Consider the following 26,304-nt stretch of genomic DNA (forward strand, 5'->3'; position numbering starts at 1 on the left):
TGTTCTTTATACAGAGTTCTGGCATGAAACTCTAGATGGCGCAGACCGATAGGTCTTACTCAGTCTGACCTAATGACATCATTATCACATGGCACAGCTGATTGGTTCTCTCCTGTATTAGTAGCCAATGAGCTCGCTGCTCAGCATTCAAATATATGACTAGGGCTTACCGTAGCAGTTGCAGCTTGCTTCAGAAACCCTCCACCTTCCCCAGCTCCACCTGTATAGATCTGCTACGAGGTAATTCATGTATGCTATATGGGGGTTATTTCATGTATGTTATATTTACAGCAGCAGTATTTCTTACATGCTCACAGCAGCATGTTGTGGATGTACTGGCAGTAGCAAGTCTCGGTACTTGCTCTGCCGCAGCAGCAGCGTAGCAGATCTATTCCGCCAAGACCAAATACATTAAAGGGGTCATATGATGCGATTTCAATTTTTCCTTCCTCTTTGGAGTGTTACAATCTCTTGGTGCATGAAGAAGATCTTTAAAGTTGCAAAGACTAAAGTCTCCAAAGAGATATTCTTTATCAAATTTAAGACACTGCCACACCCCCCAAAACGGCTCATTCAAACACACCCCCACATATCTACGTCACAATGTGGAAATATTTGCGTAATGCCTCCCAAATGTTCACGCAAAGAAAGAAGGCGTGGTTTCAGTAACCGCAGTTAGTATTGAAGCAGCCATGTCAGGGAGATGCTGTGTGTTTCTAGGCGAACGCAAAAGCACTTTATGTGGCCTTCCGAAAGTAGATGCATTTAGGAATCTTTAAGATTACTTACAACAGAACAGCAACGCATTTTATAGGTGACTGTTTCGTGAACCTAGGAGAGGAGGTAATTCTGACTTTGCTACGACAATCTGGCACTTCTGAATCAGCTACTGTAAGTATGTTTTGTTATTAGTTTTTTGCTATTGACTGTTCAAATGCAGAGTTTTGCGTGTCGTGTGTTTGTGTGTGTGTGCGCTTGCGGTGTTTGGCCAATCACAATGCACTGGGTCAGTTGGCAAATCAGAGAAGACTGCGCTTGTCAGAAGGATGGACTTTGTAGAAAATGACGTGTTTGAGAAAGGCAGGGCATAGAGGACCTACAATAATGTACAGTATTTGAAAAAGAATGTGTTTTTTGAACATTAAAGCATGTCAACATATTCTGTTACTCCAAATACACACAAAAAAGCATCATATGACCCCTTTAACATTGTCACGTACATTACCATGCCAATCCCTCCGAGACTTGTCATGACAGAAATGTATTTATTGTGAACCGATCTAAAACTGCAAACCTGTAGAATGTGCTACAGTGCCACATTTTGACTATGAAACTTGCAGCGCTTTAATAATCACATTAGGCATTGATCACAATTATTGCCTTTTCATTCCCAAATTAAAACCTATTAAAATTATGATTAAGATGTTTGTTATACAATTTAAGATATTTCAGACTTTTTAAATACCTGCAGGGAGTTTTATTCACACACATGCTCCTACATACACTTTACAGTTCGCACTAGGCATGGGCTGGTATGAGATTTTGACGGTATGATAACCTTAATCAAAAATATCACGGTTTCACGGTATTGTTGTTACAGCTCTGAAATGTGTTATTTTTAGTAACAAAATAATTATTGTTATACAAAAAAAAATTTCTTCCCCGCTGGACAATATATTTTGTTTTTGAGCAACATACAGAATATTAGAAACAGTAGAATTAGTTAATTTTTTTTCTTTGATTTGTTTCCTAAAAATAAAAAAATAAAGACTGACATCTTTATTTAACCTAAATATGTAATTACAGTTATTTAATTTTAGTTATATAATTCATATACATTTTTTTATATTATTTCGTATCATTTAGTTATATAACATTAATCATACACATAATTTGATTTATTAATAACCCAATTTGAAGCAAAAACAGAATGTTCTGTCAAGCTTTGTGAAATTATACCACGTAAACTTTTCAGGAGACAGTCAGCTCCCCTCAGAAACACATTCTATAAACCCCCAAATCAATATTGAGGATTTTCTTCCAATAGTTCGTGCATCATGAACAGTGAGAGATCTGCCTGCTACAGTATTTTTCTCTGTGCGTCCGTCTTCAGTGTCTCTGGCCTGTGTTAACAGGTGTTAACAGACTTCATATTTTCACATAAATTACATTTTGGAAAATGATTGCATTGCAAAGCAGTTCTTGCAAGTCCAGAACAGAGAGTTGCAATAAGGCAAAAAATGTCTGGTTGCCGATCGCTTAAAGGCCAAAGTATATTTCGGCCATCCGCGCACCATCGGCATAACGTTATTTTCATCATCAAGAGGGCTCGCGGACAGCCGTGCACCCCGTGGTACTGCGCATGTGTCGAGCTCATCTGCGGCTGAGTATACTTTTGAAAGCTGTGCGCGAGACGGAAAGGAACATGCTGAATGTGAAGTGTACCCGGGCCTTAAGTTCGTCATCCTACACATACGTGACTGACCACTAGCTCGCTCACACCAACAGAAGGGGGAGGGGTCAGTGTTACTCTCTACACTGCACTCAGCTTGAGTTTTACTGATTTTAGAATTACTGATGGATACTGGTTTATACTGTGCATCCTTAGTTTTATATTAACTTTAAAAAGTCCACCCAAAATAGCCTCATGGTTAGTGTGCCGACATACAGCGCAGTTGCACTCCCGTCTCATTGTCCTTTGCCGAACACGTTCCCCTCTCTCTCTACCCAATGAGTCCCATAAATATAACTTAAAAAGTTCACCCAAAATGTAAAGTTCTGATATTTTTTTCTCATCAGATCTTTTAGACTCCATTGCATTTCAGCTAAAAAATTCTTCAAAATATATTCTTATGTAAACGTTTTGTAGTCAAATCCAGTCAAATATCTAACCTAAAAAATTACCACCTTTACCTTGCAGAGGAATTTTTATGTGATGGTAGGATCATTATCCGTTGCTCCATCAGTGGAAAATAAAGGCTTATCTGCTGGACTACTTTCAGGACACCAGCAGCTTTGGGCAAGATCCTGAATTCTGCTTAAATGCTTTTCATGTAGAGAGCTCTTGGAATTCACAACAAAACCCCCCAAAATCTTAATTGTCATAAACAAACCTTGCGTATCATCTTCACTATCTGAAACAGGCTTTTGAGATAAACATCCAACTCATTTTTTTTTATTTTTTCTTCCCTTTCGGCCCATTTTGAGATTTTACCTCTGATGTGAAAGGTTAAAATTTTTCTGTTCCAAAAATAAAAAGTGTAATGTGTAGTATGTCGAAATGGATCTCGTTTTTCACTTTCAGCTCAGGAAATCTCTAGTTCCCCTTAATTAATGATCATTTGCCTGGAGGCCTGCGGAAATATTGTATCTGTAGCTTATGAACACGAGTAAGGCCCTGTAGGCAGGTTATAGTGTTACACACACTGCTCTGTTCTTTGTTTCACTCGGATGCTTATCAGTACAGCTGCCCTGCTTTATCATCAAGGGTTAATTGAGCTCGATATAGTAACATATGCTTGCATTGGTTGCTCTGTGAAATGCATAATACATTTCAGCTGCATTTGTTATTACTGACTGACTGTCAATTATCTAGTAAAGCAGATATGAGATATGGTGTAGCTGATGATTTAGTGGTTAATGAAGACAGTGGCTGTTTTTCAATCAATATTTTTTTTTTTGTGATTCCAATTGTGTAATCTTTTTTGCATTTCTGGTTCTTAATATACTTTTAAAATGTTATTTTATAGATGGCAAGCTGAATTTGGTTGATTGAAAGAATGACTTCTGAAAGATCACGTAATACTGAAAACTGTAAAATTCAGAAGCTTTGCCATCTCAGGAATAAATTAAATTTTAAAAGTATATTTTAGAAACGAAAGCAGTTATTTTATAGTTTGTAGTTTTATAGTTTGTAATGATATTTCTCAGTGCTGTTTCTGCTTTATTTTTGATCAAATGAATGCAGCCTTGGTAAGCATGAAGCTTATTTCACAAACATTAAAAATCAAAACTTTTGACTGGTAGTGTATATTTAAGTATTATTTTTAAATTTAAGGAAACATGTAAAAAGTTAGATGCTTGTTTTCATGGCAGTATAACATTAAGCAACGTTATGAATATTGCAATAATTGTAATTAGATTTTTAATTTGACCATTAGGTTTTAGACTATTTTTGTTATTCCCTTCTTATATCACGACATGTAAGTTTGATTTATTTCTATGATAAATCTGATTTTATATAGGCAAATTGTTGCCTATTTATACAGTATATTGATGCATATGAATAATTTAATAATTTCCTTTAAGTGTGTGTGTGTGTATATATATATATATATATATATATATATATATATATATATATATATATATATATATATATATATATATATATATATATATATATATATATATATATATATTCTTTCAAGTGAAATACTTGTACTAGCTGTCTATTACGTCTATGGTCAATTGGCTACCAGTGTCCTTAGAAATTGCCCAGACAAAGTCATTGCCGCCTCTGTAGGCGAGATCTTCAGTAGCCCAAGCTCTCATCTCTGAACGTGTGGCTGTTTTGACTGCAGGCCTGGCCTGTAATTACACATACAATTGTGAGGGGAGTATGTCCATGGGGCGAGTTGGTGCCTGAACCGGTATGCCCTCCCAGGCCCCTTTTACCCCTCTACCCCTGTCATAAATCAAAGGGCCAGCTGCTAGCGGCTCATTATCTGTGTAATTATCTCATCCTGCAGTCCTGCTTTATCTCCAAGACAGCCTGGGCCTCACTGCCCTCACCCGGTCCTTTCCCAGACAGACCCCTGCATGAGCCCAGTCTCATCCTCTGGTGTAAAGCCTCTGATCTTGTGCCTCTGCATAGTCCTGTCTTCATTACTGATATGTATAATCTTATTTTTAATTGGTATTTTAATGAGTTTCTGGCATGACCACTGTTAGTAAAGTGATAAATCCCTCTGACATGAATATTCGGTCATGTTCTTGAGTCTTACAAAGTTTATATGCATGTTTAAGCTGCAATATTATGATCATAAGACCTTCAAAAGGCATTTTAAGAAGTATGTTGAACATGAGTTATTTATGAAAATGTCCAGGCTGTTATTTTACATACAGTGAAAGTGGATGGTGACCACAGATCCAAGCATGGTAAAAGTTTGAATAAAGTAGGCTACTGCAAAATGAGTTTGAATAAAGTAGGCCAAACCCGCAAATGAGTTAGCATGAGTTTGCACTTCCATCTCAGTTGTCCTGAGGTCAGTGCATTAATGGGATTTTGCTTAAACTACATCAGTAATACACCATTATGATTTTTAAAGCTTTTTCTTGTCTTGCAAAGGTCAGTTGCTAAAAAGCGGCTACATTTGACTACAGAGACTACAGAGGAACATTAAACACCTTCAAGCTAAGCAGGAAAACTCATCTACTCACAAGTCTGCTTTCACAGCCTCGTTGTGTTTATTATCATGCTCTTGAAAACTATTCTAAAGCACTATTCGGACGGGACTAGTTTTCTAAACTACGTTTGAGTTTCGATTCTTACCACCTGACGTCTGCAATTTTCATATACCAATTCGGACGGGACTAACATCTTCGTGTTTATTACAGAGGTGGGAGGGTCTGTTTTGTGCATCTGGGCATCACACAGATCACGCGCTCTGTATGCGTGCATTGCATATAACGTTAGTCATTCGGATCGATTACCATTAGTATTATTACACAATAAATACTAAAAACTAAATGGCTAGTATAGCAAAACCATGTTAATGTGTGGTTTCTTTAGTTTAATTTGTTTTTTGTAGTAGGCTAAACCCATTTTTTATTTTCATAAAGGTGTATGAAAATCTGTAATTAAAACATTATGTAACTGAGTGCATAAATGAACGTGAGTAACGTTAATCTTACCTGACGCTGATATTACAATAGCAAATATTAACAGTTTACGTGATCTGGCTCTTGATTTTATTATTATTTTTTTTTTATTATTATTATTTCTTTGCCGGGAAGCAAATATATCAAACATGCGCGCTGTAAGAGCATCTATGGTAATTCACGTTGGCCAAAACACACAAGGAAACGCGTTGTGAAATAAAATATCACCGGCAATCACAGACATTCGCATTCGGACGGGATTAGTTTTCTCAGAGGATCACTGAGTTTGCTGAAAAACAGTAGGTAATTCGCTCTGGAATTATCACAGAGGTTGTGTGAGAAAAACACAGACATGGCAGATTCGGACGGGATTAAAATCACCAAGTACGTCTGTGAAACACAGATTTCTCTAACGACCCCCTGTAAAACTAGTCCCGTCCGAATAGGGCTTAAGTCAAACTTTCAGGGAAAAGACTGGAAGAGTTGCCAGAAGATTAATTGTGGTGAAATTGAAGTGTAGTTCGTTTAAAGTCTTAAACATTTTACTTCTGGAGATTGTATTTAGGCTTCAGAAAAAATGTAACTTCTGGTGTGGCCTACAAAAATACGTCATCGTTGCAGAAGTCAGACATGATGTAAGTTGGTGATAACATGGACTTTGAGAGTGGCAAGGTTACCCCAAAGATTTCGATTTCAGTGATTGATTTTAAAAATTTTTATCCTGTTTACCCATAAATATTTCATTACATTGTTGGAATTTTATCTTATTTGTTTGGGTAAACTATCCTTTTAAAGACCGCTTCAGCTGGAGGACTTCTAGGTTGTGTATATGTTTTGGATGTTGTGTAAGTGCTTTTCAAAAGTAATGCATGTTTGTTCTGCATATTTTCCCTTGTGTTTTTATTTTTGGCAGCAGTCCTATAAAACAGTTCCCGTCCTTTGCTTTGAAACATGTTTGTTTTGCAGCAGTATATCTTTGCTTATTACCCGCAATAATAAACCTAAGCCCAGAGGCAATGAACATATTGAGATTATGGATGTTTGTCCTCTGCATTTTTGAGGGTTTGTCTCAGTGATGTTTTTGTGTGTTTAAAAGTGTGATTTCCTCTTTCCTGCTTTCTCAGAACATTATTGACTCTTACAGTGACTTCTAAGTGCTTGTAAAAGCAGTAGAACGTAAGCTTGTAGGCAGTGCTGATCCTAGACTTCTGGGGGCCCTACGCAAAACTGTGTCGCGGGGGGCGGGGGTGGGGTGGATGGGGTTGAGTGAATGAAACGCATTTGTCCATGTTTCTCTCCCGTCTTGAATTGCGCTCATGGAAAGCGCTTGAGAAACAGTGTCTCTTCTGTGGCTCGGTACTCTCTTAACTCGTTTTTTAAGTCTTGAGCAAGACTGTACAACATTCACGTTACATGATTTGACAGACATTTTCATAGAAAGGGTGACAGCGCACCGCATTAAAAGAAATGATCATTCATGTTTTCATGACCGCTGGCCAAATTCAAAAACTAAAATAAAATTAAATCATCTTGGGCATCAAGGGGGCCCCCTGGTGTTTCGGGGGCCCTACGCAGCTTGGATATTTTGCGTATAGAGGATCGGCTATGCTTGTAGGTTCAGGCAGGAACACTTGGTCCTCCGTGCCTCATTAGTCCCTGTTTCAACTGCATACATACTTCGGTCTCTATGCTTTCTGCTGGTTGGCCAGTGCTGAGATCATATGCTCTTATTGTATAGACATTCTTGCCTTCATAATCAGGGATAGCTGCTCCAGGAACTGTTACCCTGCAAAAGATCTCAAGCAGCGTTGAGTTTTGGAACAAAGGGTCTGTTTGACTAAATTGACTCAGGGCATTGCACTTGCAGTGCCATAGATGTAGCAGTGTTGTTTGAATGGAGCTCTGCCTCCAAGTGTCCAGCAAATGAGTCATTGAGCTAGTCGTGGAGGATGGATGGTTTAGAGTTTCCTTCGGGTTCACCACACAGTTTTAGAACAGTTGGTCATAACTATGCCCACACAGAATTAAAGGGTTACTCCACCCCAAAATTAAAATTCTGTCATTAATTACTCACCCTCATGTCATTCCAAACCCTTAAGACCTCCGTTCATCTTCGGAGCACAAATTAAGATATTTTAGATGCATTCTGAGAGCTGTTTTCATCCAAATCAAAGCATAACTAAATGTAGAAATCGTATCTGTGTGGTGCGGCTGACACAGAACAGCATACGCTGTTTACGTTCAGTGGATACTCTCCAAAATGGCTTTTACAGATGATCTTGCTACGTTTCTGGATATTGATCGTGTTACTTACATTGCTGTCTATGGGAGGGTCAGAGAGCTCTCAGAATGCATCAAAAATATCTTAATTTATGTTCTGAAGATGAACATAAGGTCTTACGGGTTTGGAACGACATGAGGGTGAGTAATTAATGACAATATTTTCATTTTGGTGTTTCTCTTTGTGAGGTTTGGTTAGCAGTGACTGAAACGCAGCTTTACACGCAACTGTCAGTCTGCATGGAGAGGATCTTGAGACTCCAGTAGCTTCAAACATCTGTCTGCTGCTCAGCAGTAGCTTTTTTTACAGCTGGCATTACAATACAGTTCATTTGTTTGACAAACTTTCCTTAATAAATCTTTATCTGACCAAGATCTTCTGTGCTTTAAATCACTCACAAATCTTTTGACAGTTCAATGATTTCTGTTTGCTTTTCGCAAAATATTGTTTGTTTTGATGCATTTTGGAAGACATTGCATTGTTTCATACTTTTCAACTTCAGAAAGATCTTTCTTCCTCACCATATTTCATGAGAACTGTGACTTGGTTAATAATGTGGAACAACCTCTTTAAGTAGGGTTTCCATTTTACCTAAGAAGACCTGGCAAACTATTGAACAAACCTGTCTGAGATTGATACCAGTTATCCAAAAAGATGTGAAAAACAACACAAACAAAAATCTGACTCTTTATTGTACCGAAATCCTATTGATATGTCACTTGCATAATAATTTGGAACGCAGTGTGTGTGTATGTGTGTGTATATATATATATTTACACACACACACACACACACACACACACACACACACACACACACACATACATACATACATACATATATACATTAGTCAGCAGCCTTGGTTCCAGATTTGTTTTTCCCATAAGGATTAGAAAAAATCTTTGTTTAAAGAGTTATAAGCTATGAATCAAACCAGTCAGCTATGAGATGATTGAAAATTGGAAAAACAGACGAAGTGAATATTCTCATTTCGTTATTACTCTAGATTACGTGTGGGATGTTTTCCGTGTCACTTGTGCAAATAAAATCATCACGTAATGCTTATATCCAAACAGGATGTGTTAAACTAAAATGTGTCTATAAGCTCTTCGCTGATTGGTTTGCAGGCGTATATTGCGTGTTTACCGCAATCACATCACCCAGCACAAATTCACATCTTTGCATTGACTTTGTATGTAATCTAGTAATTAATAATTAATAAACTAATAATGAACTAAAATTAATAATTAATTATCTAATAATTAAATTTGGTTTTGGTGTGCACACACCATAAGTTTGTGTACTTACAATTTTAGTGAGGGAAAGAACTACAATCCCATGAAGCACTGTGAATGACATAATCATTATATATTATTTATATTTATATGGATAAATATCAAACTGTTGATTTAATATTAATTTGTGTATATAGAGCAAAAATATTATACATTTATTGCAAAAGATGCATGTGTGTGTGTGTGTATATAGACAAATATTTAAGTGGTTATAGAGTGTATAGTTTTGGTGTGATTTACTTTGTTTTGTTTTTCTAATTGATGGATATTTCTTTGCAGAATCATTAAACACGATTGTTGGAAAAATATGTTGAAATATTGTAGGCTGTTGGCTTGTATAGAAGCATACAGTCAAATTGTCCATTAACAACCTCATAGCTTGTGTCTTTAAAAGTTATTATCAATATAGTAAATTCTCCTACATAGAAAATGAATAGTTTACTTTCAGAAACTGACTGCACTTTATTCCAATTATTTTTAAAGGTGATTCTCATTATATTATTATTACTGTAATACAGTAGCATTACTGTATTAAATGGTACAAAAATAGGCTTTGTTTTCTTTAAAATATAATTTGCATGTGTTATATGCCTATTTGTTTTATATTTGTTTGGTCCAGTAGCCTCCAGTCACACTCATCCACTGTCCATGAATGTCACAACACTTCTCATGCATTCTCAAGGACATGCTTCAGAAAGCCTTCACATGTGATAAAGATTGGTTACAAAGAAGTGTAAATTCCTGCCAAGAGATTCACAGTCTTGATCACAGGCCGGAACCCTCACTGTCCACATCAAATTATTTTGTTCAAGAATGCCCTGCTGATACTAAAGGAAGATTATAGAACATCTTTGCCAAGTGTGTTAGCCTCAAAATGTCTGGTACGTCTACAATGTGACCCAACCTGTGTTTGTTTGGAAAAAAATCGTATCCTCTCCTTTCTTGGAATTTCTTAAATATATGGTTTCTTTTTGACTAGATCATGTTTGTGAAGTGTGACGTTCTTGATGTCCTCAGGCTGTAGCCATTAGTTGATTGAGCTGGTATGGTAAACAAGGTGCAGCGTGGACCCAGGAGCAGAATCTTCCTCTAAATCTGTTGCTATCCTTTAAGTAGTGTGCTGCCATCTGCTCTGCTGCGAGGTCCCCAAATCCTCTGAGAGCTCAGCGAAGTGCACCTCTAATACTCTCCTTATGGCTACTTATGCAATCTACAGAGTGCACTGAGTTGGACATGAGTGTTTATGTGTGCATGTTCATTTGATTCTGTGTTCTGAGCCAGAAATCAGAAAGTATGATATAGTGTATGTATATTATATTTAGTGTACATTTTTGTTACATATTTGGCACATTTGTTACTGTATTTTTATATAATTATATTTAAATTAATAATTTAATATTCGCTTTATATGATGACATACTGCAAACACTATTATGAGAATGCAGTATGCACACTATGCACAGTATATATTTTCTGAATGCCATAATGCAGTGCACCTTTCATTTGTGCAGTGCACTAATGTTGAAATTCTGTGTAATAGCGTTGTTGATAATTATTGTCATGTTATTATCCAATATATAGTCACTATTAAAATTCTGTACTATAATTAAAAAATAAAATCACTGTATTTAAATAATGTGAAAGTAGTTATCACAACATTATAATATGCAACAGATAGATATTACTTTTGAGATTTAAAATAAATTATAAATGTTAAATATACATATTAATACTCTGTCAAATCTACCACATTTCAGAAACTTCCAAAAAAAGACTTAAAATTAGTTGACTTTATTGCATTATATGCCAATAGTTGACCATTCAAAAATATGGAAAAAAAAACAACTTATTTTCTAAAGTGTGCATGCCTGTATCTCAGTGTGATTCAGTTACAGAGATATGAGGATCTTAATGTGGCCCATGAGTAAATTAAGTTAATGAGTAAAATTTTTAAATTGTCACAACTGATACTTATTCTTTTAAAGAGGAATGTCTGAAGAACAAACAATGTCGAAACTAGAAATTGATCTTTTTTCCCTCTATCAAAACAATTGCATACATACAAGTCTGAGTAACAAAAATTTGCTTTTTTCCAAAGTTTGTATGCCTGTAACTTAATAAATACTAAGTACATCTCAATATAATTTTAGATTCTAAATATGAAGAAACTTTTATTTTGGTATCCTCGTTTCTACCCGTTTTAAAAGGTCAAAAACTAAATGTTGTTTGCTTTTAACAGCTTAAAAAAATTGATTAGAAATTTCAAGTGATGGGATTTATTTGCTTTATGATGACTGCACACTTCTTGGTAAATTAAACCTGTACTGTATTGAGGTTATGTGACAGCATTGTAGAATATTATTGTTTGCATTTTTCATGCGTTTAACATGCAGTTAAAATGGTATGCAGTATGTGCTGCACAGTACACAAAAGTTATGCTAGTATTCCTAAACATAGCCAGTGTGTTGGAAACCAGCTACAGGATGATAGGATCTGTTAGTTTTGCCATAACACTTTCTGGAATCCTTTTCCTTAACAACTATTTTTCCACAAATGGTATCCAAACATTCTACTTGAACAAGTCTTGGACTGCATTTAAGCCCTAAAACAATCCTGATGTTTAAAAGATGTCTAAATACAATCCCGTTTCTCGTCCACAAATGTCCCTGTGTAGATTGTGTCGGTTATATCAATAACAATACTATGGAGGACTGAACAGAGACCTCAGTGAGACCTGTCTCTGCACCTGAGAGGGCTGGCTGGACTCCAGATATCAGTCTCAGCCGCACAAGAGGGAGGCTCATTGGCTCCTGATGAGAGACGGGCACCAGCAGACAGGAGCAACATTGACCTCACAAGCACAAATAAATAAAGCCCTGCTCCTGAACGGGCTCCTGTATTGAAACACCAAAGGCTGTTAGTGTTTGATTTGTAGTTTAAAAGACAGCCTGTGCCTTGAAATAACACATCAGATTGTGTGAAGACCATAGACTGTAAAAAAATATGGACGTAGTGTCCGTGACGTCACCCATAGACTCCTCAATAGCGGTTTTGAAGCTCAAAGTGTGCAGAGCGGGCCGTCGCCATCTTGGCAGCGCGTCACCGCGCAACTCTCCCGGAAAATCGAAAATGGGCAAAAAGGCGGGAGCTGTTTGCTGAAGCCACGCCTACTTAGCGCGACGGCATTGTAAGCAACAGCAATCCACCTGTTACTCAAGTGGCCACGCCCTTAATTATGCAGAACTTTAAGGCTTAATACAATTTAAACGGATGAGTTATAAAAAAAATCACCCCCCTCACAGTTGTCATGAAGGGCAAAATTAGCAATATAGACCAAAATCATTTTTTGCACCAGGCTGTAAACATGTTTTTTTTTCTGCTGTAAAGTTGGGCATTTTAACAATGGGGAGTTTATGGGACTGACTCCCTTTTGCAGCCAGCCTCAAGCGGCCAGTCGATGAATTACAGTTTTAGTCACTTCCTTATTGGCTTCACGTGAGAGAGCGGGAGGTTGCCGCTCGGTGAAGACTGATGGTAGACTCGTGACAGGTCTTTGGGTGTTATTTCAGTAAATTAACTATTTTATTGGGCGTTTATAGCGAAGTCAGATGTATTATGTTAAACATTGACATTTATGTACCGTTTATAGTAATTTAACAAAGCAATTACTATGTTTTTATTTTGCGTCAGTGTACACAGGGCTTCTGTAATGAATAGTAACCCTTAGAGACTATTCAGGCATTATTAAGTGGATGGTTGTGAATCGAGTTATTGTGTGTCTGCTAGAAAAGGTGGCAGCTGGTGATTTTGGCAGCCGGCTGATTTTCTGTGCTCTGTTGAGAGCAGATAGTTACCCAGTGTGTATTGAAACACAAATCTGCCCATTCTTGATAGTAACTATTAAACCAGTCTGTTTCAATCACTTAAAAACTGTAGCTAATCATTTAACTTTATCTTTTGGTTTGTTAGTTTTGTGAAATTATGAGTGGGAGTACTAACTTAATTAGTGTACTCTTGCTAAAAGAGAACATGTCTATGAATACACAATATCTAGATATCCAGACAGAAATGTATGTTTTGCAAATTCATCGCGTGTTTGATGGATGATGAAAATAAATCTAAAAAAAACTGCACGCATTCTATTTAACCTATGCAAAGTTGTATTGTAATCTGTTTCTCTCTTCAGAATGCATTGTTGTTTTGAAAATTTGTAATTCAAATATCCCTGAAACACTGTTACATCTTGTTGAATGCACATTCATTCGTAGAATTTGTTTTTTTTTTAAAGAACTGGTATCTGATTAAGTTGAAAAATGACAAAAAATAAGAAAATTATGAATAATTGAAAAAAAAAAAAGATTAAATTGATCGTTGGCCTTATGGTGGCAATACCAGTGAGGTTACAGATATGTCATGTATCCTTACAAATGAAAAGTGTTTCTTGTGTCCATTAATTTATTATTCCATTAGTGATATATTTGCTTGTGATAGATACCTCTACATTTCCCAAAAGCATTGTATATTGTTGGTGCCAAGGGCATTTACAGTATACAGGGGTTGGACAATCAAACTGAAACTTATTTTAGACCACAGTAATTTATTACTGCCTTCTTTTGCTGCCAACAGACCATCAATTTGTCTTAGGAATGACCGATACAAGTCCTGAACAGTGGCTAGAGTGATTTTTGAGCCATTCCTCTTGCAGAACAGTTGCCAGGTCACTATGTGATGCTGGTGGAGGAAAACATTTCCAGACTCGCTCCTCTAAAACACCCCGAAGTGGATCAATAATGTTCAGATCTGGTTAATGTGCAGGCCATGGGAGATGTTCACCTTTACTTTCATCTTCATCAAAATGCTCTTTCACCAGTCTTCTTGTGTGTATTTGTGTATAATCATCCTGATACATTGCACCACCTTCAGGGTACAATGTTTGAACCATTGGGAGCACATGGTCTTTCAGAATGGTTCGATTAGTTTTTGGCAGGGACGTGCCCATCTGATATTGCTGCCCAAACATAAGCCTCTTTGGGGCTTCTCCACATAGCCAGAGAAGGTGGACTCATTAGAGAGCAAAACATGTTTCACATTGTCCACAGGCCAAGATTTCCACCGATGAAACTGACATGTGCCATTGGCACAAATGACCAAAGGTTTGTCTATAACAGCCTAACCATGAATATTGACCCTGTGGAGCTCCCAATGAGCAGTTTTGGTGGAAACAATAGATTTGAGATTTGTACAATTAATTCTGCAAGGAGTTCTGCCGTTGCAGCTCATGCATTGACGGTTACTAATGTTGGATGTGGTTCGCAATTCGTGGTGGTATGCCGACATTACCCTGGATACCATGGCTCTCAATACACCACAAAGACTTGTCCTGGTCACAGGTACAGCGAGACATGCACCAACAATTTGTCCTCCTTTGAACCCATTAGGTTCTGTGGATTTTTTTATTTTTTTATTATACCTTTATTTAACCAGGAGGTCCCATTGAGATTCAGAATCTCTTTTACAAGAGAGACCTGGCCAAGGTAGCAGCCAAATCACAACAAATGCATACATAACAAACACTAAAGTACATTTTAACAATAAAAGAAGTACAAAATATTAAAAATAAAAATATAAAACACAATGAGACTCTTAAGAAAAACAAGAACATGTCTCCATCACAACACTCTTTATAGTAGTTTTAAATTCATTTAAGGACATAAGGGTTTCTAACTTTAGCTCTTTTTGTAGATTATTCCACCCCCAAGGTGCTAAATAAGAAAAGGCAGTTTTTCCCAATTCGGTTGTAACTCGTGGCACATTAAAAAGCAACCACTTTGAGGAGCGTAGCTGATAGGTACCAGAGCAAACAGAGAGGAGGTTACAGAGGTACAGTGGAAATTTGCCAAGTATAGCTTTATAAATAAAGATATACCAGTGCTGTTGTCTATGAATTTTAAGTGATGTCCAACCAACTAAATCATAAAGAATGGCAGTGATGGGTAAGGGACTTTGTAATTGTTATGAATCGTAGTGATGCATGGTAAACTGAATCTACATGACGCAGGATGGAAAATGCAGCATGCATGTACAATATATCTCCATAATCAATTACAGGCAGAAAAGTAGCTTCCACAAGTTTCTTCCTAGCACTAAAAGTAAAGCAAGATTTGTTTCTGTAATAGAAGCCAAGCTTGACTTTAAGTTTCTTAACTAAAGCAGTAATATGTTCATTGAAGGAAAGCTTATCATCTATCCATATCCCCAAGTACTTGTATGAAGACACTCTTTCAATTGATTTCCCATCTAATGACAAAATGCCACAATTGTTGAGTAGCTGTGCTCGAGCTTTTGAGAAGACCATAAACTTTGTTTTCTGTGTATTTAAAAAACCAATTTTAGACTCAATAATGTGTATTGCAATGCCTGAAATGCAGTCTGAAGTTCCTGCACTGCTACTGAAATGGTGGAAGCCTGGGTGTAAACCACTGTATCATCAGCATATAAATGTAATTTGGCTTGAACACCTCTATCCAAATCATTTATAAAAATTGAAAACAAAATGGGTCCTAAGATTGATCCTTGAGGGACACCTTTAGTTATCTCAAGAAAATCAGATTTATAACCCTCAGCATAAACACATTGAATACGATCTACCAAATAATTCTGGAACCATGCAACAGCCTTCTCACTTAAACCAACTGAACGTAGTTCGGTCAATAACAATCCATGATCAACCGAATCAAATGCCTTAGAAAGATCAACAAATAATGCAGCAGAATGTTGCTTCTTATCTAAGGCCCCAATAATATAATTTGTCACTAATGTAGCAGCAGTGATAGTGCTATGGCCACTTCTGAACCCTGACTGAAAATTATTTAAAATATTTTTGTCAGTCAAATACTGTTTTAACTGTACATTCACAAATGATTCCAAGATCTTTGACAAAACAGAAAGTTTTGATATTGGACGGTAATTATTCAATTCTGATGGGTCTCCACCTTTATGTAAAGGGAGAACATAGGCTGCCTTCCAACTTTTATCCAGATTATCTGTACCTGCTGACTTTTTGTGATCAATGTCTCTGAGGGCTTTATGAACTTCTGAAACTGAAATCGGTTTAAAATTAAACAATTCCCGATTTACATTTTCAGATGCTGACATGGCTGGACATGGGACAGATTTATTTATGGTTTGATTAAATATGAATCCAGCCTGAATAAAGTGTTTATTAAACTGATTGACTATGACTGCTTTATCTTTTATTTCATCTGAACCAATAAGAATCTGATCTGGGAGGTTTGAGGTCACACGTGCACCCGACAAAGATTTAATTGATTTCCAAAACTTTAAAGCATTGTTTAAGTTTTCTGTGGTTGACTTAAAAAAAAAAACCTCAGATTTGGACTTTCTAATCATCAAAGTACACTTGTTTCTTACAGTTCTAAATGCAGTCCAATCAGCAGAAGAGTCGGAAAATCTGGCTTGTGCCCACATTTTATTTCTCAAACAGATTAGCTCTGATAGGCTGTCTAAAAACCAATGATTGTCCTTACCACTGATCCTAAACTTTTTGATTGGTACATATTTATTTACAATGGAAATAAAATTTGAATGAAAAAAAATCCCATGCCATTTCAGCATCCGAAAACAAAGACACCCTGCTGAGTTCACTATGATACAGATCATGCAGAAAAGCTTGTTGTTCAAAACTTTTGAAATGTCTTTTTAGGATCATGCGTGGTTTTACCTTAGGGATTTTTGTATTTCTTACACAAGCGACTGCACAATGGTCACTGACATCATTACAAAATACGGCAGTTGAGGTATATTTATGAACTGAGTTTGTTACGATTAGATCTAGGAGAGTAGATTTTATTTCTGCTTTGGGATTTATTCTTGTCTGGTTCATTAATAAGTTGCACTAAATTTAAGTCATTACATAAGTCTTTAAAACAATCAGAGTTCCCAGACAGCCAGTCCCAATTCATATCACCCATAATAATAAATTCAGAGTCATTAATTTTATGTAATATTTCGGATATAGATTGGAAAGCATCCTTTGAAGCAGATGGAGGTCTATAGCACCCAACTACTGTAATATCAGCATCTTTTGAAATATTCACTTTCACTGTCAGAATTTCAAACTGTTTAGCTTTAGTTAGTGACAGGGTTACCTAGCTTAAAAACTTGGATTTCACATATATGGCAACCCCACCTCCTTTGCCAACCCGATCAGTTCTATAAACTTTAAAACCTTCAATAGAAATAAATTCATCAGATACAGATTTTTTAAAGCCAGTTTTCAGAGATAATAATGATATCAGCATTGGTTGTATTAGCCCAGATCCTAATCATATCCATTTTAGGGACTAGGCTTCTAACGTTTAAATGTATAAACCCAAGGCCATGTCTGCTTTTGAAATCTGAAGGAGTGGCTAAGGATTGCAAAGTATTAAGAAGACCAAGAACAGGACCAGGATTGGGCTGAACATTACCAGATAACATCAATAAAAGCATAATCAAACAACGTAGTTTTTGTTTAGCTGGGTAATATTTATCATTACCACTGTCCTCTATGAACTGAGAAAAAGAGTAATCTGAGACAGTAAAATGATCATTTAACAACAATAAGTTCTGGAGATACAGGGTGTTATTAATTTGTGAACAATTTTTTTGGTAACACAGGTTGATTTTCTGGCAGTACATCTCATAATAACTTGTAGATGAAATTGAGAAATGACCGTAATTTAACTGTATCAGTATACTACTCATTTTGGGCATATTAAATTCATCTAGTATAGGGCTGGACTGTAAAAGTATGAAGAGTATAAACAAATGCATGATGTCAAGTTACCAGGTTTAGTTGAAGAAAGCCTTAAAAGGGGTGAACAGTAGCTTGGAGTCAAAAAGTCAGGGCTATAGGATGGAGGCTAGCAGGGAAGCTTCCAGGTGATAGCTCGCAAGCAAGGCTAATAGTAGCAGGCTAGGAGTAGGGTTATCAGCAACAAAGCTAGCAGCAGGGCATCCAGGTGGTGGCTAGCTAGTGGGGCCAGCAACAAGGCATCCGGAAGGTGGCTAGCAAGTGGAGCTAGTAGCAGAATCCTGGTGGTAGCTAGCAAGGGCAGCTAGCAGCAAGGCATCCAGGTGGTAGCTACCAGCAACAGGCTAACAACAGAGCATCCAGGTGATGGCTAGCAGACAAAGCCACCAGCAGCAGGCTATGAAGCAAGGCCACCAACAGCAGGCTAGCAGCAGAGCTACCAGTAGCAGGGTAGCAGCAGGGCATCCAAGAAGCGGCTAGCAAGCAAGCAGGACTACTGACAGCAAGCTAGCAGCAGTAATTCCAGCAGCAAGCTAGCAATAGATCATGCAGGTGGTAACTAGCTGCAGGGCTAGTTGCAGCAGGCTAACAAGCAGGGCTACCTGTAGCAGGCTGCTAGCAGGGCATCCAGGTGGTGGCTAGCAAACAGGGCTACCAGGTGGTCAATGTCCAGGTTTTAAGTTCAAAATTCAGCCTTATCCCCTATTAAAATAATCCCAGTATGGAAGAGAATGTCCTGTTTCTCAAGAGTATACTCATTTGAGTTTAAAAGACATAAAAAAGACATAAAACATCACAAAAAAAAACTAAAATCTTGAGATCTCAAACACTAAGGTCAACACATAGGTGTGGCTCGGCTGCCATCTTGGATGCATCATGGATTACAGTAGCTGTGCTATTGCTCTGCTAATTCAACTTTAATACATTGCCATTTGCTGATGGAATGTAAATCAGTGAAGACACGCATATGGTCACAAAACCTCCAACACAGAGCTGGATGATTAATCGAAACATAATTGAAACCGAAATTCAGAACCTCTAACCGACGTAATTTTCCCATTTCGGTTATTTTGTTTTTTAATCCTATTATTTTCCCCTAAAAAAAAAAAAAAAAAACTTTCCGTGTGAAGTCGCCATTATACAGACATCTATGACAATTGCGCTCCCGTCTTTTGCAGAGATGTGCGTTAAAAGAATGTAAAAATAAATAAATAAAATAATCGTTCAATAATTGTAATCAAGGTTTTGATTTTAGGTCATGTCATCCAGCCCTAATCCAACACTATATTTGCGAGTGTTTCAGTTTCATTGTCGAACCCCTGTTATTAGGCTTGCAATATTTTTTGGCTACGCAGCCCAGACAAATTAATTGGCCAATATTTTGAGATAAACTTTGCCTACTTGAGTAACATGAGCAGGATTAGTTCCAAAGTTAAGGAAAGGACGTGACATGTGGCCAAGTGTGGTGCCCCTTACTTGGAATTTGTGCTCTGCATTTAACCCATCCAAGTGCACACACACAGCAGTGAGTAGTGAACAAGCACGCACACACACAATGAACACACACCCAGAACAGGGCGCCCGGGAGCATTTGGGGGTGTGGTGCCTTGCTCAAGGGTCTCCCCTCAGTCATGGTATTGAGGGTGGAGAGAGCGCTGGATATTAAATGCCCCCACCCACAATCCCTGCCAGACCTGAGACTTGAACAGACTTCCTATCCATTAGGCCACGACTGCCCTTAATGGACAGTTGGTTGTTTAGTGTTTAGTAACAGCTTTGTCCGTGGGTAACAGACATTTAATGGTTTTGACATTTATATGACTAAATATTGTGTGAAATTATTGTTCAACAACTTTTCAAAATGATGCAAAATATTGTGTTGTCTCTCATAATTAATAGATATTGTTATCAACCACTGGAAAATCCAGTTGAGCACTAATATTTATTTTTTATTTTCTTATTCTCAATGACTACGTATACATGGACATCAGTAATTGAATTAATTACCTTATTCTGAATAAGACAATTGTCCGATTAAGGTGTTTACATGAATTGCTTTTAGAATATTCTTTTCATGTTTCTGTTTTATATGTTATAGTACATAGATCGATTAATGAAACACGTCATTACATCACCACACGCCATCTGACGTCCCCTCCAGAATTTCATGTATAAACATATAGTTCATCTTTATTATGATGCCATATACAGTTTTGGGTGTTTCATTTTTAATTTACTAAAAGCTTCAAGTTAATTATTTGTCATACTATACAAACAGATGACAGAGTTGTTGAAGCCATTCTTTTGTTTGCCCTCAAACGATTGACCACTGCCGTGTGTGTATCCTGTCTCGAAATGTCCTACACAATGGTAATAATGTGATTAAGCTGTGTACATGTCTTTATTGCACATCAATAATGCGACTAAAATAGGAATACTCCACATGTCTTAATTCGATTAGTGTTTACTTTGATTATGACTTTAGCTGGATTAAGGTAATCAAAAATCTCTGTTTACATGGTAGATTCTTAATCAGAGTATTGTCTTAATCGTATTAAAATCTGAGTATTGTTGTCCATGTAAACGTACTGATTGTCTGTTTTCTTTCTCTGGCAGTTGTAATGTCTTGAAGCAGTACCTGGCCCGTTTGAAGGATGTGCAGTGAGTGCTGATGGAAACTGCTGCTCCAATATGAGTGTTCATGATGTTGGTGGGAGACGACGCTTTGAGGACTCTGAGTTCACCCTGCGCATCTACCCAGGGGTCATCGCAGAGGGCAGCATCTACTGCCCCATCGCCGCCCGTAAGATCACTTCGGCTGCGGAGGTCATCGAGCAAGTCATTGATCGCCTCCAGCTAGATCGGACGAAATGCTACGTCCTGGCAGAAGTGAAGGAGTTCGGCGGGGAAGAATGGATCCTCAACCCAACCGACTGTCCCGTCCAGCGCATGATGCTGTGGCCTCGCATGGCCTTGGAAAACCGCTTCAGCAGCGAGGACTACCGCTTCCTGCTGCGAGAGAAGAACCTCGATGGCTCCATCCATTATGGCAACTTGCAGATGTGGCTGCAGGTCACAGAAGAGCGGCGGCGCATGGTGGAGCGGGGCTTCCTGCCACAGCCCTTGCCAAAGGACTTCGATGACCTTTGTAACCTGCCGGATCTCAATGAGAAGACTCTGCTGGATAACCTGCGCAGTCGCTTCAAACAGGAGAAGATCTACACCTATGTGGGCAGCATCCTCATAGTCATCAACCCCTTTAAGTTCCTTCCTATCTATAACCCCAAATATGTTAAGATGTACGATAATCACCAGCTGGGCAAGCTGGAGCCGCACATCTATGCGGTGGCGGACGTGGCTTACCATGCTATGCTGCAGAGTAAGCAGAATCAATGCATTGTTATTTCTGGGGAGAGTGGATCAGGCAAGACTCAAAGCACCAACTTCCTGATCCACCATCTCACAGCTCTAAGTCAGAAAGGCTTTGCTAGTGGGGTTGAGCAGATCATTCTGGGTGCCGGACCAGTGCTGGAGGTAAGAGCTGATTATATAAATTTAATATTTTACAAGTTTGTTGGCAATGGCTTTTATAGACCTATGAAAAGTCTTTTCAAAGTTTATTAAAAGTTTATTAGGTATTAATAATCAAAAACCGGGTACACCTTTTGTTGTGGGTCAAATTGTCCCACATTTGTTTCCATGCAATGTGCCAATAATCAACACTATTAAAAACAATAAAAGTTCATGCAAAAACAAAAACCCTTTATCATAACTTGTCAGTGACCAAAATATAAAATATGAGAAATGTAAAAATCCACATCTATTTTTATTGTTAGACCCACAACTATTGTTCAAAATTAGCTGCAAAGACACAAAATAAAATTGTTTTTGTCATGACTATTTGTAGTCGTTATTTGCACACTGAGATGCAAATAGTATCTAACATTATTTGTACTTAGTCTAAGAAGTATTTGTTGTTTATGTTGTTTCTCTGCATTTTTGTTATGTCTGGTTTTCTAACTCCAGTGAGTGTAAAATGAAACGGCAACAGTCTGGTAATTAAGGTCCATAAAACTAGCAACCAAAAAAAAAAACAAAAAAAAACATTTGTTGTATTTTTTTGATAGTAAAACTCAATTAGATAAAAAAAATAAAATAATATTATTTAGTGTTCGACAATCTGCTGTGAAGGTTTTTTCTTTTCCTTTTTTTTTCTTTTTCTTAAACCCTACTTTTTGCTGGTTTTCAAAGTGTTGATTTTTGGCATGGAAACTAATTTTTGGTCAATATGACCCCAACACAAATGTAATATCAAAAATTGTACAGCCTTCCAAAGCACATCTATGTGTTCAAAAAATAAACCATTTAACCACTTTTTGAAGCAATTCGAAAATTTAGAGTTCACATCAGGAAGGTTAATACCATTTGGTAGCAAGTTATAGGTTTGAGCTTAGATCTGATCTTTAGGAAACATTAAGTTCTGTCGTAACCCACTGCAACGTGTCTAAACATTCTTTCTGTTGGTTGCTTGGTTGATATTCCTGTCAGGTCATGCTTGGTATCTGTATATTAAACACGTCATGTGTATATGGTTGTCTGTGATTGTGTTGCTTCATGCACCATTTTTAGTTCCAGTGTGAACAGAAAAACTTGTCACGCCAAGTTGTCATTTGTCTTGGTTAGTCTTTTGAATCCTGAGGCATTACCTTTGAGGTCTGAGAGCCATTCGCTCTTCGGCCTCTGTTTGAAATACCCAACGGCACACCTTTAATAAACCAAGTTATTGTTTTGTGTGCAATTGTCACATTCTTTGATTTGCTTCCAGTTTTGTGTGTTTTGTAGCCTAGATAACCTCTTTGAGTGATGATAGTTTAGAAAGGCATACACTAGGTCTTGCAATACAATGTTACAGTCATAATGGAGCCAAAAGAATGGGTTTTAAAGCTGCTCTTGTGGATTCCAGTGATGTCAGGAATTCCACATGGCTTTTTTCACCAAGACGCACATGATGCTGTTTTGATAACATTATCATAGTTACTGTGGTTAGTGCTTTTCTGTGTGTAGTTTACCGGTAGGGTCTTTTGTTACTGGAAGAGTGATACGTTAAAAGTCGGAATCAAAAGAATTTGTTTGCACACATTTATTAAAGCATACTTGAACCATAAGAGGCCAAGATAAAATCAAAGCAACTGCCTCTTGTGGCCTATTGCTTTAGCATGTTGTTGCCGGCATTTTATATAAGACATAATGTGCATTCATTATTAATAATAATCATTCAAAACGTAAACCTCTTTTGCCATGGAATGTACTTCATTATTTGGCAAGTCTCTGAATATATAGCTTCACTAATGTAGTTACTATTAATGTTCCACTGATATTCAGCTTTTATTTTGTCTCATTCAATCAGATTTTAGTTCTGTAACTGTGGGCTGTGATCTATTTTAAAATTGAACACTGTAAAATGTTGGTTCAACTAAAGTTTATTTAAAGTTAATTGAGCCAACTGAACTTTTTTGACCTTTTATAGTAAAAGAATATTTAATCCAAAAATGAAATGAAATCATGTCATCATTATTAACTTCTTTCTTCTGTGGAACACATACAAGGAAATGTTTAGCAAAATGTCTGAAGTTCTGTTTATACATCATGGGATCTTGCAAGCTCCGAAAAGGAGGGAAAAAAGCTACATTTTTAGATCCACATTATAGAGATAATGATAGTTTTGTGTCAGAAATTTTTCTCTTAAAGCTCTTAAACCTTATTTGCTATCCAATTGATTCAGAAGATTTGCAACAAAGTGCACAAGTTGTATAGAAGACTTTTATGGTACTTTATTAGTGCTGGACAGCCTCCAGTTATTGTAAGGTAAAGAACGGCGGTGTCAGAATCATGGCTAAATATGTTTTATGCACAATATACTGCTGCTTCAACTGGGACTACAGTATATTGACAATACAGAACAGCTTTCAGTGCCTTATTGATTCTAACAAAATTGTTACTACATAAAATATTAATTACACATTCTCATTAAAACTTTATTTTATTGCGCAATTCCTGAAGGCAGGCGTTCCTGCACAGCACATATGCCGTCTCCCTTTTTTAGCTCGCAGATAAAGCTTGTTAGAAGAGTACTATGAACTAAACTGGTTGTGTCAGATTAGTGAGATGCCTAAAATGTGCAGTGCATACTTGTAGAAATGGAATTTTATTTGTCTATTTCAGTCTAAAACACTTGATATAATCTGACTTTTTGACTTGCTGTCCGCATGCTTAATGTTTAAGCATATGGGTTAATGTCCAACCATCTGGCACAGTTGAATGGCTCTTGAGTGGGGAGAATGGGTTTTAATTGTTTGTAGAGTGAGATTGTGGATCTGCTCATTACTGATTAATGCAGAGCATGTGGAGTGGCCAGGCACACAGACGTCTCTTCCTCTTTACTCATATGGAGGTGACGCATCTGTCATTCTTTCTAATGACAACACTGCCGGTTTATACACACACTCTGTGCCCGAAGCTCTTTAAGTGCAAGGGAGTTAAAGGGTTAGTATGTTTTACTCACCCTTGAAGCATCCTAGGTGTATGTGACTTTCTTCTTTCAGATGAATCCAATCGGAGTTATTTTAAAAATTGTCCTTGCTCTTCCAAGACTTTCAGTGGGGGTAAGTGGGTGTTTGTTTTCCACAGTTCAGAAGACGTGAAATAAAGTGCACACATCTGTAATAAAACGTCCCTCACACGTCTCCGAGGGGTGAATAAAGTCCCCCTGTAGTCAATCCATGTGTTTTTGTAATATAAATATCCAGATTTAAAACGTAATAAACTATTTTTTTCTCACATCTGCTGACTGTGGGATGCAGTTCGGAACAGTTCAACCCAAATATTCAGATGTGTGCAGCGCATTTTACAGCGGACTGTTTCCTGAACCTGGGAGAGTAGCCTACAATGATGTCTGTGCACAAAGGCTGTTTCTATAAAGTGGGACAATTCCAACTTTGCAAGGACAGTCTGGCACTTCTCACTCACAGTCTGTAAGTACGTTTTCATATGTAAAGAATTTGCCACTGATGATTCAAATGCAAGTTTTGAACAGTGTAGAGTAGCGCTTGTTGTTTGTCGTTTCTCCGATCACAAATGCAGACATGGTTTTATGTTTACACAGCATGATACGCAACGTGTAAAAAGACAGTATAAGTCATTATAATCAGTAATTATGTCCCCACTGGATCCAACAAATGCCTCGTTTATGATGAGGTTTATTGTTTTTGTCTCGTTGCACAGCATCACAGTATGGTAAGGGCCGTAACATTTCCGTGACACGCTTGAGGTATTCGGCCAATCACAACGCACTGGATAGCTGGCCAATCAGAGCACACCTTGCTTTTCAGAACGATGAGCTTTGTAAAAATCAACGTGTTTCAGAAAGGCGGGGCATAGAAGAGCAACAATAATGTGTTTTTTAAACCTTAAACCACATAAACACATTGCATTACACTAAATACAGAGAGAGCATTATTGTAGCGCGGAAGCACATAAATATAATGCGCGCGGATTTCCTTTGCTCTCGCACAAAACCAGACGCGCGCTCTCAGATACATGCTGCTCATGCCCAGAGAGAGTGCATGCACTTAAAACGTCTCTCCTCTCACACTCGTGCATTATATTAATGTGCTTTCACGCTACAATTATTTTGTAAAGACTTAAACTGAAGGTGGAGAACCTAAGACATATCTGTCACCTCCTAAACATTAACTTTATGCTGGAAACTAACGGTTTTATGGCCAAGCACCACTCATGTAATTCTTAAGAAAAAGAATTATGTTTCTGGATGTATGATCAATGTGCATTGATTTGAAGCTTAATTTTTGCAAATGTTAAAGGGTTTGTTCACCCAAAAATGAAAATTCTCTAATTATTTACTCACCCTCATGTCGTTCCAAACCCATAAGACTTTTGTTCTTCGAAACAAAAATAAGGACATCTCTTCTTACACAAAAGAGAAAAATTTGTAGTTTTTGTTTTCTTTACAC

At 37.4% G+C, this 26,304-nt stretch overlaps 1 protein-coding gene across 11 annotated transcripts in view; it reads left to right on the forward strand.

The window, feature by feature from the left end:
- Positions 1–26,304, forward strand: part of LOC109084418 (unconventional myosin-IXAa) — a 138,923-nt gene that overhangs the window by 17,756 nt on the left and 94,863 nt on the right. For all 11 annotated transcript variants that reach the window (XM_042728530.1, XM_042728532.1, XM_042728533.1 and 8 more), the window contains exon 2: positions 20,891–21,808. In XM_042728530.1, the coding sequence (XP_042584464.1) occupies positions 20,966–21,808 (843 nt within the window). In that variant the 5' untranslated portion in view covers positions 20,891–20,965. The remainder of the gene's footprint in view (positions 1–20,890; positions 21,809–26,304) is intronic.

This window comes from Cyprinus carpio, chromosome B7 (genome assembly GCF_018340385.1).
Source record: "Cyprinus carpio isolate SPL01 chromosome B7, ASM1834038v1, whole genome shotgun sequence".
Classification (NCBI taxonomy): Eukaryota; Metazoa; Chordata; class Actinopteri; order Cypriniformes; family Cyprinidae; genus Cyprinus; species Cyprinus carpio.